At 36.7% G+C, this 13,813-nt stretch overlaps 1 protein-coding gene across 4 annotated transcripts in view; it reads left to right on the top strand.

Moving 5' to 3' along the window:
* Positions 1–13,813, top strand: part of ptprga (protein tyrosine phosphatase receptor type Ga) — a 514,388-nt gene that overhangs the window by 495,425 nt on the left and 5,150 nt on the right. For all 4 annotated transcript variants that reach the window (NM_001329864.1, XM_087272537.1, XM_087272538.1 and 1 more), the window contains 4 exon segments: positions 1,941–2,069; positions 5,105–5,251; positions 7,665–7,807; positions 13,555–13,690. In NM_001329864.1, coding sequence (NP_001316793.1) covers positions 1,941–2,069; positions 5,105–5,251; positions 7,665–7,807; positions 13,555–13,690 — 555 coding nt within the window.

The raw sequence follows: 13,813 nt of genomic DNA on the forward strand, positions 1-13,813 counted from the left end.
CAGTGTTCTGAAGAGAGCCGATCTGTTTTACGGTCACAAGACTGAACATTTGCTGAAATGTTGGCTTTGTAGCACCTGTGCACCATGTTTTGAAACGGTACAAAAGTAAAAAAAAAAAAGACAGGTCAACAAGAAAACAGGCTTCAACTTAAGGAATTCAGTCTTTTAACTAATACTTCAAGAGTTCACACTTAGCTGATGATTGATTATAAAGCTTGTTTGGCATGCTGTCCTGGGAGAGAGCCCTGAGCTCATAAGATCCTCGAGCTCAGGGATCCCTCTCGTTTGCAAGGCGAAAGGGGAGTTTGAGCTCAGGTAGATCTCGAGAACTCCCCTGCTGTAGTAGCTAATGAACAGATAGTGATTGCTCTTAAGAGATAACTACCTACTTGGAGCATGTCTATGATGCCGATTTGGATTAGTCAAATACAATGACTGTAAAAAATATGGACGACGCGACAGCCCTTTTTCCCATTGAACGCCTTGAGGGCAAAACGCCTGCTTGACGGGCACAAACTGTCGCAAAAGACTGCTGAAATTGGAGCCAGACATGCGCAGAAGGATTGTCTGATGGAGCCAGAGGAGGAGCCGCGAAAATGAGCGGAGTCGAGCTTCCAATCAAACGCTTTATGTAAAATCAACTACGCCCCCCGAACTTCTCAGCATGCGTTTGCTGTCATATCAACACAAATGGATGTAATAACGTTAACAAATATGAGGGTTTTATATATTCAATCGCGCCAGCTCCAGGCCGCAACACATAACTTACTCGCGGCGTCGCGGGCTGATTCCGGCTCGCATGCGGCAGCGCCTGCTCGCTCGGCCGCCGCATCTGGCTCGATTGACTCGGGCTGGAATTGGGTAGTGAGTCCAGGCATCCGGAGTAGGTCCAGCAGAGGTAACATTAGTCAGTCTGAGCTCTAAGAGATAAGTCTCCGGCAGGCGAGAATCTAGCCGGAACTGTGTTTTGCTATCTGGGTGGTTAGGCGTGTATAAGCAAACTAATAAAGCCCGAAAAAAAGCCCTGAACTTAGCGAATAAACAGTGTTCCACCAGGATCATGTATGTCAGAAACTATAGTTTACTGCTGAACTCATTTTGTCATGGTAAAATAACACAGAAATCGAATAATAACACTTCAGTCTATTTCAGTCTCCTGCCGAAGCTCAGACGCCGCGCTTTGAGAAACTGTCAATCACAGCTGTCAATCACGATGACACGCCCAGCATTAAATTACTGCTAAAAACAAACTGTTTACAAAAATGAAGATCTGCACCTATTTCAGCACAATAACCAGTGCCTTAATCGACCAGAACCATCTTTCGGGACATTTTATTGCAAGTGTAATATTTTTTTTTATTTGGGCTCAAGTCTCCTTCATTAACACGGAGGAGGCGGGCTTTATGACTTGTATTGCAGCCAGCCCCCAGGGGGCGATCTAACGGCCGAAACCTTCACTCAAACGTAGGCTTGCGGCACACTTGGTCAAATAGCTTAACTTGCATGTGTTTGGACGGTGGGAGGAAACCAGGGAGCTCGGGGGAAACCCACGTGAGATGGGAAGAACGTGTAAACTGTACAGAAATGTTGGCTGGCTTGGTAAGGACTAGAACAAGTGACGTTCTTGCTGTGAGGCAACAGTGCTAACCACTGGGCCACCGTGCCACCCATCTAGGAAAGGAGGAGGAGTAGGGGTGGAAGGGGGGATTCTTCTAAATGAAGATGGCTGTTATATGGAACTTAGGGTAATTATAGTGGCTTAGGAATCGTCTGATTGGTGAATCATAAATTGGATAATGCGAGACCAGCCGAAAGCAATCATAAGCATGTGATCCTCTCGAAATTAGTTTATAAATAGACTTCACTAAGTTGTAACTCTATAGGGTGTGTAAATTAGGACACTTTTTAACACTTGAATTTGTCTGTACTAACTCTAACAGGGCTACTACCGCAGCAATGAGTTCATCATTACCCAGCATCCCCTGCCTCACACCACTAAAGATTTCTGGAGGATGATCTGGGACCACAACGCTCAAATCATCGTCATGTTACCAGACAACCAGGGCCTGGTGGGTATTCAGGACTATGTGTTTGTCTCTTGTTTGTCTTGTGTGATGAGGGAAACTCTAGTTAAAGGTGGCATAGTGTGCATTGATGAAACATGTTAAACTGATCTCTTATATCTACAGTACATAGTATGTGGCTTAGGTAATTCATATTTATTCAGTTTTCAAATAAATTTCAGTATTGTTATTGACTAATATGAAAATATTTATGATTTATTTACTATAGTTTAATGTAGTTTGTACAGTAACATTTTCTGTCTTTTAGTAGATGTATTATATGAGAGACAGTGGTTCTCAAACTGTGGTACGTTTACCAAAAGTGGTACGCGGGTTTCCTTCAAGTGGTACACGGAGATAAAATAAATAATAAAAAAAAATATATATACACTTTTAAGCCTTTGACGCAAACGATAACACTGTGATCAGCACCGACTGTTCCCTGAAGCGTATGGTCACATCTGTGTGCTTAGAATGTTTACTCCAGTGCATCACATCATCAGGTGCTAAAAATCCACCCGATTTGTCGCAGAGCCAGAGCATGTGTGCGGCGAGTGCGGAGCAGATCCGCACTAGAGAAGCGATTTTGCAGACCAGGGGCCTCATGTATCAACGCTGCGTACGCACAAAAACTTTGCGTACGCCAGGTTTAACGCTCAGAATCGCTCACATTTGGATTTACTAACGATGAACTGAACGTGGGAATGTGCGCAGCTCCATGCCAGCTTTATGGCTGGCGTACGCACATTTCTTGTGCGTGTCTGTTTTATTTCCATTGGCGACTCCTAGAGGCAGTTGTGTTAAATTGCACTCTACAAAGTGTCATTGAGCTGTGCATTGACAGCTGTATGAGACGGGTTCATCTAGCAGGTATATAAGGTTTCCATACATACAGTTGACCAGCCGAACATTAAAGCGCAACTTGCAGCGGTCGCCTGTTTTCCCAATGTAATGGGAGCGATCAACTGCACGCACATTGCTATAAAGACACGATCTGAAGATGAATTTGCATACGTGAGTCAGAAACATTTCCATTCAATAAATATGCAAATAAAATATCATGCACAAACCTATTAATGATTCCTACTTGTCTTCTTCGTGATAAATAGTAGGCAAAATCTGATATGCAGTGGGGGGGAGAAAGGAAAATGAGTTCACCAGACGCTGGATTCGAACTGAGTTCATGCTCAAACGTGTCAAAACATAATGACATGCGTTTTACGAGCTGCGCCACAGACTGTTAAGGTAACTGAAATATTTTACACATATAAATCACACTATTTCCTGTTTACTCCACTCAGTGGAGTATTTAACTGTGTTGACCGCATCAGCTAAACTCTCCCACTCAATTTTTTCTTTTGTTGTTAATTCCGGTGGACAAACTTGCAAATAACACTGTTTTTCTCTGGTCTACCTCCGAAAGCAGCACCTGTAATTCACATTCTGTTCAAAGTTTCTCTTTTTGCTTGCTTTTGCCGTTGCTTTTTCGTTAGGTTTTGCCAAAGTAGAGTCATTAGCATATTCATACGGGGGAGGAGGCAGGGAGGGGTTTTGCGCTCGTGCATGTTGCCCTCAGTTTCACGTTCATTCTGATGTACAAAAGAATATGCGTGAGATTCAGCATACGCAGTGATTCATACATCTAAATTTTTTTCTGCGTACGCACATTTACAGCTTTGTGCATACGCAACGTTTTAGTAAGATTTCCACACAAGTCTTCGTACATGAGGCCCCAGTACTGTTGTGTTGGCATTTCAGTTACTACAACTTCAGGAATCTTCCAATGCTGCTTCATCGGTAGAATAATTCTCAGAAATGTGTTAAAGAAATTTGTGTTCGTAGTTGTGTAAAATAATGCATGTTTTCGATATGTTATTTGTTTTGTAAAGCGTTAGTTTTGTAAAGTTTGTTTTGTTAACCAAAGTTGGCTTTCGGTTCATTTGTTAACTCAGATTTAGGCTGATTAATCTGGATGTGATTCAAATGTCTCGGGACACAAATCAAGCAACTTTGCCATGCTTAAAGCTTGGAGCTAGAATAATTAAAGTTAGTCTCTGTATACGGTTAACACAAACTCCAGTAATTAATCTGCTTCCTCATTATGGTGGTACTTGGAGAGTAATTTATTTCCGAGGTGGTACTTGATAAAAAACGTTTGAGAACCAGTGGTTTACTTAATAAAGTAGATCTAATTGGATTTGCGTTGTAAACATTAAATACAAGTTAAAAATGTATTACTTTTTATTTAATATATTAAGGTTTTAGTTATAATACTCCCAAAATCATTCCGCACAAATCCGAAGATTTTTACCAAAATTCTGCTTAGAAACAGCCAAAAATTTCAGCAGATTCCGTCTGGCCCTAGACATGATGCTTAAAAATGCATCAAACTCTTATATTCAGCCGTTTACATATATCTGTTGCCCCATTTCAAACATCATTATACAATAGACATGTTAAACTAACAAAGAAATACATTTATGCAGACCTAATGCCTATTTGGGGTGATGCTGAATAGATTTATTAACCATATTTCTGACACTGCATGAACAGATGAGCTGCTTGTTTCACACTCACAGAACAGCTTTATCTTTCCTAAAGCCTCTGTCATTTTCAAAATAATTCCCACACACAAAGTACATTAATACAAGCTTAAATAAATGTAAAACATTAGGGGAAAATATTGTTGTAATCTCATTAGAATACGTTGAGGCCAATCAAACTGCTAGGGGCGTGCATATATTAATGATCCCTTGTGCATGGTAACAGTCTGTAAGTGGCTTGTTTGTCACTGGAACTCACAGTATTTCACGGTATATCACAGAGAACTATGTCATTTCCTTACACTGAAATCTTATTGTTCAACTATGCCAAGGTATATCCAGATTTGCATTCTATGACACCTTTAATGTTATTGGCTGAGCTCATCAAGGTCATCCGATGTGTTGTTATACTGTGAGCTGTGAATTATGGTGATGGGATAGAAGAGTGTCCGTTTTACTGTCCGTCTTTAATGAACTCCTTTACATATGTTCCTGCAGGCGGAGGATGAGTTCGTGTATTGGCCGAGTCGAGAGGAAGCCATGAACTGTGAGGCGTTTACAGTCACTCTTATCAGTAAAGACAGACTCTGTCTCTCCAATGAGGAACAGATCATCATTCATGACTTCATCCTGGAGGCCACACAGGTCTGTGGAGAAACAGCTCGCGATTGAAAGTGTTTAAAATATATCATTATTACAAGGGGCTGTATGGATTCAGAAACTCTTGTTATTAGCAATATAATTCAGACCAAGCAGTTTTGTGTTCACCGAACAGATATCCAAACATAAACCAAGTCTAAATTTGAGCTGTCAAGTGAAACTCTTAACAATAGCCTGAAGCTAGACTAGTCATCAAATAGACATTCATGTGTTGTTATTCATTCCTTTGTGTTTGATGACAGGTCTAGTTTTGAGCTATTTTTAGACATCTATTTCTCAAATTTAGCCTTGTTTTAGCCAAGACGACTATGTCAAGATGTCTATTTGACGTCCATGAGACATCTTTTCAACCTAAATGCTTGTTGGGATGGAAGAGAGCGCACAGATATCACATCCTTCTCATTTTTAATACACAACGTTCTACAAATACAATGTAAAATGTCAGGCTTGTGTAATCAACATCTGTGATAAGAATGCATATTGTTATATTTAATTGATTGGTTAGTTATATTTAAATAGTATGAATATTAATATACTTTGTATTAAATAATATACTTTAATTAATAATATAACAAATAATAAACAAATAATAACAAATACATTTCATTTGAACTTTAATTAGTAACTCTTAATATAATTTACTTTTTAAAAGTTTTGGATTTAGATTATTATGAGTAATTTTGTCTCAAATAGCCATTTAATTAAGCACATATTTAGATTTTCCTATGATGCAAAGCTGAGATTATTATGAGCCTTTAGAAATGATTCTAATATGCTGATTTGCTGTTAAAGAAATTATTTAAATTGTTCTTAATATTAATATTAATATTTTTAATATTTAATATTAAATTTGTTTAATGCGTTAATATTATTATTTAATATTCGTAATATAAAAAACAGCCTATGACTTCTTGACTACACACATACACATTAAATGGTTGTTATTTTTGTGGAAATTTTGACATTGTATTAATTAAATGCATATTGAAGAGAAAGGAAAGATGAATTATATATTATATAATTATATATATTATACAAAAACATATATATATATATATATATATATATATATATATATATATATATATATATATATATATATATATATATATATATATATACATATATACTATGAATAGATTCTTTAATTAAAATTTGAGAGTAAATATGTTGCCTTAAAAGAGATAAGTTGATTAAATCACTTGTAACTTAACACTGTTAAGTTGACTTTGCCTATTTTTTTATAACTATGCACATAGTTCTTTTACTTAAAGGTCCTGTGAAATTAAAATAAAAAAAAATTAAATATTCGTTTCAGTCTGTTAGTTTTAAGAAGGGGTGCCCAAACATTTTGGTATGAAGGGACAAACACCAAATATCATTGAGAGCCGTGGGCCGAAGATAAGCATACCAAACTATTTTAACTTAAAGTTGGTCATGGGTAATGTTCTAATTCATTTCATAATAATCATAAATAAATAAAAAACATTACTTTGAATCGTATTAGCCAATGACGCATAACGTTTTTAATTATAACTCTTTGTAGTTCAATGCTGAATACATTAGTCAAGTACGATCTGCCTTTGCCTTGATTCACTCACCAAAGTCTCTGTACTGTCCTCTATCTGTCGGGTGACAGTATGTACAATTTAAACTAAATCTGATTTATTCAAACTACTTTAATTGAAACGTTTAATTTCAGGTCGCTCTTTTGTCGCTTAATAAAACAAACAAATAAAAGGTCACTTAAAGTTTCAAATGACAATCTCTAAACCATTCCCATCATTCCCCCTCTCTCTCCTTTAGATGGAATAGTGGGCCAAATCAAAGTTGCCCAAGTTTGGGCATCTCTGGTTTTAAGGATATCTGTAAGCTAGTGTGCTCCAAAACAGTGACGAAATTTGCATTTAGAAAATATAAATCTGATATAAACCTGTTTAGTTTGTCTCTTTTACCTAAAGTTCTGTCTCTTTTTCTTCAGTTCCTTATCAAATCTTGACCAATCAAATGCTCTCTAGTATCTGACATGCCCCGCCCACTTCAAGACTCTTCTCATGTGCTTTTCAGTTGATGCGCTTGAGCTTAACTCACTCTCACTGGCAGAGCTGTGATAAACACAAAACACTATTGGATGTTTTTCTAAAGGGGAGGAACTCTTCTATGTCCTGCACTCTCTTTATTTTTTCATTTGAGATTACGTTAAGCATCAAATAAAAAAATGCACATTTCAAAGCACTTAACGGGACCTCTGATCATTTTAATGCAACAGGTTTACTTTTTTCATTTAAGTCAACTAATCACTTTTTACAGTGTATATTACACATACATAATTTGTACATTTCTGTATCAACTGCATAAATGATTTGAAATGATTGTCTCTCTCTCTTTTACTCATTAGGATGATTACGTTTTAGAAGTTCGTCATTTTCAGTGCCCAAAATGGCCAAACCCCGACGCACCCATTAGCAGCACTTTTGAGCTCATCAATGTCATCAAAGAAGAGGCCATGACCAGAGATGGACCCACTATAGTGCATGATGAGTAAGTGATGGGCTTTTATCTCTGATTTGCCTTATGGAATGTACAGTTTGACCTAAAAATAACCTGCATACTGATATACGGTATGTTGCATGTCAGAATTGGCCCATAAATGTAAACATTTTACCATGTTTTGTGACTTTAAATGTGTAATAAGTAGTGCTGGGTTAAAGATTAATCACAATTAATAGCATCCAAAATGAAGGTTTGTTTTGACATAAGAATTCAAGTTTACTTGTATAGCATTTGTACATTATTACATTACAGTCAAAATCAAAAAAGTTATTTCACAGTATTTGCTATATTTCTTCTTCTGGAGAAAGTCTTATTTCTTTTATTTTCGCTAAAATAAAAGCAGGTTCATTTTTTATCATTTTAGGGTCAATATTATTAGCATTTTTTTTCTTGATTGTCTACAAAACAAGCCATCGTTATACAATTATTTGCCTAATTTCCCTAACTTGCATAATTAACCTATTTAAGTCTTTATGGGTGCTTTCATACTAGCAGTTTTGCTCCACACTCCAGTTCTTTAATGTCAGAGTTTGGTACATTTAGCGAGTGTAAACGATGTCTTCTGGATTCGGGTGCAGACCTGTGAACCATACCCGAGTGCGCCTGAAAGAGGAGTTCTGGGGTTTGGTTTGCGTGAATTTCGGTCCGGTTCACATCTGAAATAAATTCAATCGTACTAGATAACGAAAGCGATCCGCCAAGTGTACTACATCTTTAGTTTTCATAGTGTTTATTTGTGTGTGTGTGTGTGTGTGTGTGTGTGCGTGCATGCGTGCGTGCGTCTGTCTGTCTGTCTGTCTGTGTCTGTCTGTCTGTGTCTGTATCTGTGTATCACCTAACTTTACCTTGGCCACAAGAAAGAATGACCCAGTGCAAACACAGTGAAAATGTCTGCTAGTCTCCTTCAAAAAGACTTTGCATTGCGAAGACAACGCGTGATGTTCTGAACGTTTTTAATATTTTTGCTGCAGATAGACGCAAGTCGCTCTCTGTATGTTACCAAAACCAAAAGATTCAGTAAAAGCAGAATGATCGCGATGTGTGTACCTCTTTCCATTTTGGTGCCTTGCTCCCGTGGCTGTCCATACCTAGCAACAGCTGAACACACAACAGCAGCTTGATGACGCAAGCGTAGCAGGGTTTAAAAGAAAAAAGACAGTGTGAACACAAACCACCTGAGAAGGTGGCAAGGCGGGAACAATCAAACTTGGGTTCGGAGCAGGCAATTGAACCAAGTGTGAAAGCGCCCTAAATAGGGTATATGCACAGCTAATGTTTCTCTCCATTCCAATAAACTTCCGGTGAACAGTTAATGTGATTCAATTTAAAATTTTTCAATTTTATAGGGATCATTTTACAGATGAAAAGCCATTCACATGCATGCGCCCGTCAGAATTAACAGGCTAGCTCTGAAACTCCATTGAAAATTCTGGGGTAAAATAAATTGCCTTAATTTAAAGACATGGCACAGAAAAATGTAATTTATTACAGTGCATCTTGTACATTCTGAGACCAACTTTACATCGTATACCAATCAGGCAGTGAAGATCATTGATTTTTAAAGAAACAGACCTTAAATGTGCCGATTTTGTAGCTGCATACAGTTCACTGGAAGCGTTTGACCCTTACTGAAAAATGAAAAGTCCTTCTGCTTATACCTTATTGCACTTTAAGCTGTATAGAAGTGTCTTGAAAAATATCTAGTAAATATTATGTGCTGTCATCATGGCAAAGATAAAATTAGTTATTAGAAATGAGTTATTATGTTTAGAAAAAATCTGCTCTCCGTTAAAACAAAAATTGGGGGAAAACTTACAGGGGGCTAATAATTCTGACTTCAACTGTACCTATACACATATATTATCAAAACAAACTTTTATTTTGGTTGCGGTTAATCTTTGCCCAGCACTCGTAATAAAAATTGTCAACATAATGTAAAGTTTTAGTACCTCTGAAGTATGAACACTGAACTGAGCAGAGCTCTCCAACATTCCTTCTTGATATGTCAGCGTTTTGCCCATCTTTCATGTGCAGCTCGTTCGACGAGGTTTTGGAAACAAAAGACATTCAACAGAGTGGAAACAAAAGCCTTCCATTTTAGACTACAAAGAGTTGAGAATCTAGTCAGAAGCAGATCTCCCTCTAACAACAGGGAGACGTGAGCGCAGAAATAACTCCACAGGAGAAGCAGATCGTTGCTTCTGTCAACAGGAGGAGCGTTTCTAATGAACGCCATGCTAATTAAGACAGCCATCTAATGGAAAGCTCTTAGGGTGATACCATAGTAACATTGCACATTTCCAAAAGCTCAATTAGTCCACCATGTTTATCAGATGAGGCAAGCGGGCCTCATTAGCATAATGAATAAACATGAGGGGGCCGTTGTGAATCATTTTGTGGCAAAGTGATGTCTGTTGATATTAAAGAATACTCGTTAGGGCTAATTGGATCACAGCACCTTAGGGTGTCAAACAATAGAAGCAGTAATGGATTTGATTCCCATAGACTTAAATACAGAGTTTATCGTGGGAGACGTTACACTGCTGTTAGAGAGAACAGCAAGGACACAAGATGAATGCCTACAAAGTGACTTCTGGCCTAGCACCTTCTTATCTGCACTCACTTCTGCAGATCTATGTGCCCTCCAGAAACTTGCGTTCTGTGAATGAACGTCGCCTCGTGGTTCCATCCCAAAGAGGAAAAAAATCACTTTCGCGAACGCTCACGCTCAATCTGCCCAGTTGGTGGAATGAACTCCCTAACTGCATCAGAACAGCAGAGTCACTCGCTATTTTCAAGAAACGACTAAAAACTCAACTATTTAGTCTCCACTTCACTTCCTAATCTGCAATTGCCTACTTGAATATCACACTAACTGTACAAAAAAAAAAAAAAAAAAAAAATTACTAACACTTCCCTTCTTAGACTTTACAGACCTGAAACTTGCCTTTAGTACTTATTCATTGTTGCTCTTAGTTGTGTAAATTGCTTCCTTGTCCTCATTTGTAAGTCGCTTTGGATAAAAGCGTCTGCTAAATGACTAAATGTAAATGTAAATGAATGAGAACAGATCATCCATAACGTAAAAAGAAGTCTACTCTCTGGGTGCTTTCATACCTAGCAGTTAGCGCGGTTCGTTTGGCATATGTGAAACTACCAATCACCATATCTAAAAAATGAGAACTTGTTTCAACCTCCTTAAGTGTAACTTCATAATTTGTCCCATAGGAAATTAATGTGGAATACCAAAATAAATATATATATATATATTATTTGTCCAAGAAATCTTACCCAATGCTGATCGAACATGCCTTTTAATAATGGTCTGAGTCTGTACAACATGCTCAGTGTGTGAAACGCATGCGCACACACCCCCACAAACATACAGACCCCCTAAAACGCCATTAAAGTCTGTTGTTATTTTTGATATTTTGAGGTTTTTATGCAATCATAAGCCGAACGATTTCACCAAAGTCAACCCATTCTTAGGGTTTGGATGTCTGAAATTGCTGGAATGATTTTTGTTTAACTTATGGATGACAAACATTAAATGAAGCAAAAAATATGCATATTTTACATTAAAAAGAACAAGGTCGTTTTAGGTGCAGTTGAAGTCAGAATTATTAGCCCTTGATTTTTATTTTACTTTTTAAATATTTCCCAATTAATGCTAAACAGACCAAGGAAATTTTCACAGTATGTCTGATAATATTTTTTCTTCTAAGAGAAAGTCTTATTTGTTTTATTTCAGCTAGGATAAATAGTTTTTTTTTTTAAACTATTTTAAGGTCAAAATTATTAGCCCCTTTGAGCTGTATTTTTTCGGTAACACTTTACAATAAGGTTCATTAGTTAATGCATTTACTAACATGAACTAATCATAAACAACACATGTACAGCATTTATTAATCATAATTGACCATTTACTAATGCATTATTAACATTCAAGTCCATGCTTGTTAACATTAGTTAATGCACCATGAGTTAACATGAACTAACAATAAACTACTGTATTTTCATTAACTAACGTTAACTAACATGAACAAATGCTGTAGTAGATGTATTGTTCATTGTTTGTTCATGTTAGTAAATGCATTAATTAACATTAACTAATGAACCTTATTGTAAAGTGTGACCATTTTTTCAATAGTCTACAAAAGAAACCATCGGTTTACAATAACTTGCTTAATTACTCCAACCTGCCTAATTAACCTAGTTACGCCTTTAAATGTCACTTTAAGCTGTGTAGTGTCTTGAAAAATATCTAGTCAAATATTATATACTGTCATCATGGCAAAAATAAAATAAATCAGTTATTAGAGACGAGTTATTAAAACTATGGTGTTTAGAAATGTGCTGAAAAAATCTGCTCTCCGTTAAACAGAAATTGGGGAAAAATAAACAATAATTCTGAAAAGAATTTAATATAGAAAAAGAACATTAATTGAAAGATTTTATTTGATCAAAGACAGCGATATTGTCACAATCACCAGCGTTCAAGCTTATACAGAACTACACATCTGCCACCAAATGAACTACAAATACCATGATGCTGTGCGCCAATCAACACCTGCTACAGCTGACAATAATCCGGACACTCACACACAGCTAAAACACATAATCAATGATATAACATCTGTTTGAAAATAGCTGTTTTGGCTATAGCTAGAATTCAGGGCTCCAAATATTAAATCTAAATTGACCTTTTTTTTAATGCATTTCACTGTGTTTGATTAAAATGCATAGTAAAATAGGAAATGTGAAGGGTTTTTAAACATAAGAATACAACCTGACTATTTTACTGCCTTTGTATTGTGTAAATATTATATTATTATGAGTAAGTTGACTTTGTCATTGATTGTCCTCTTTTTCAACTCTGCTATTTTAATGGTTTTATTGATGATTTAAAAAAATAAAAGTCCTGGTCTACTATTTTCTCTGATATTTTTATTATTTTTAAAGTGACATAACCAGTGATAGAAAGAGTACAGAAAAAAATTATACTCAAGTAAAAGTACCATTACTTGCCCAAAAATAAAGTGCAAGTAAAGTAAAAGGATCTGTTATAAATATTACTCAAAGTATGAAAAGTAGAACTTTTAAAAGTACTCAAGAGTAATGAGTTACACTGTGAAAGTCTTATGCATTTACATGCAATTTGGGCATGTATGTGTGTGAAAACGTAACATTCTGTAGTGCATTTGGTTATTGCTTAAGGCCATTTCAGTCATCATACATCTGTCATCCAGTTTGAACAGTCTCTGGGTTATTGCATGTGAAGATTTTGGATGTCTTCTTGGACACTTTTAATGTATTCAAATGCTAAGCTTCATTTAGATAGCACCCATGTCTTAAGGTAGTTCAGTGTGATGCAATTTACTTTGTATGTGCGATTTGATTTGACAGGAATCACAGGACTTGGAATTACAGGACTGATTTTCCTACTTTAGCCAATCCCATAAACAAGAAAAATAAAGTAGTGACTGCAGGTTGAAGGAAAGTAGTGGAGTAAAATACCAATACTGCACTAAAACTTTACTCAAGGGAATGAAAAGTACACATTTTTAAAACTACTCACTATATTACAATTTCTGAGAAGAACTACTCGATTACAGTAATTTGAGTATTTGTAATTTGGTACTTTACACCACTGGACATAACGAGTTAAAACGTGTTTTGTAGAGCGTGGAGTGTAGACAGTTGTGATATATGATGGATGTTTGTGTGTGTGTCAGGTTTGGTGCAGTGTCTGCTGGGATGTTTTGTGCTCTCACCACACTGTCCCAGCAGCTGGAGAGTGAAGGAGCTGCAGGCGTCTATCAGGTGGCCAAGATGATCAACCTCATGAGACCAGGAGTCTTTACCGACATTGTAAGTGCTTGTATTCAGCTTTATAGGTTCATTACTGGTTGTATTTTATGGTGTAGTTCACTCACACACACACACACAAATCATTGACTTACTCTAAAATCTTAAAGGTGCTGCTTTTAAGTT

Source organism: Danio rerio, chromosome 11 (genome assembly GCF_052040795.2).
Source record: "Danio rerio strain M-AB ecotype USA chromosome 11, GRCz13ab, whole genome shotgun sequence".
Taxonomy (NCBI): Eukaryota; Metazoa; Chordata; class Actinopteri; order Cypriniformes; family Danionidae; genus Danio; species Danio rerio.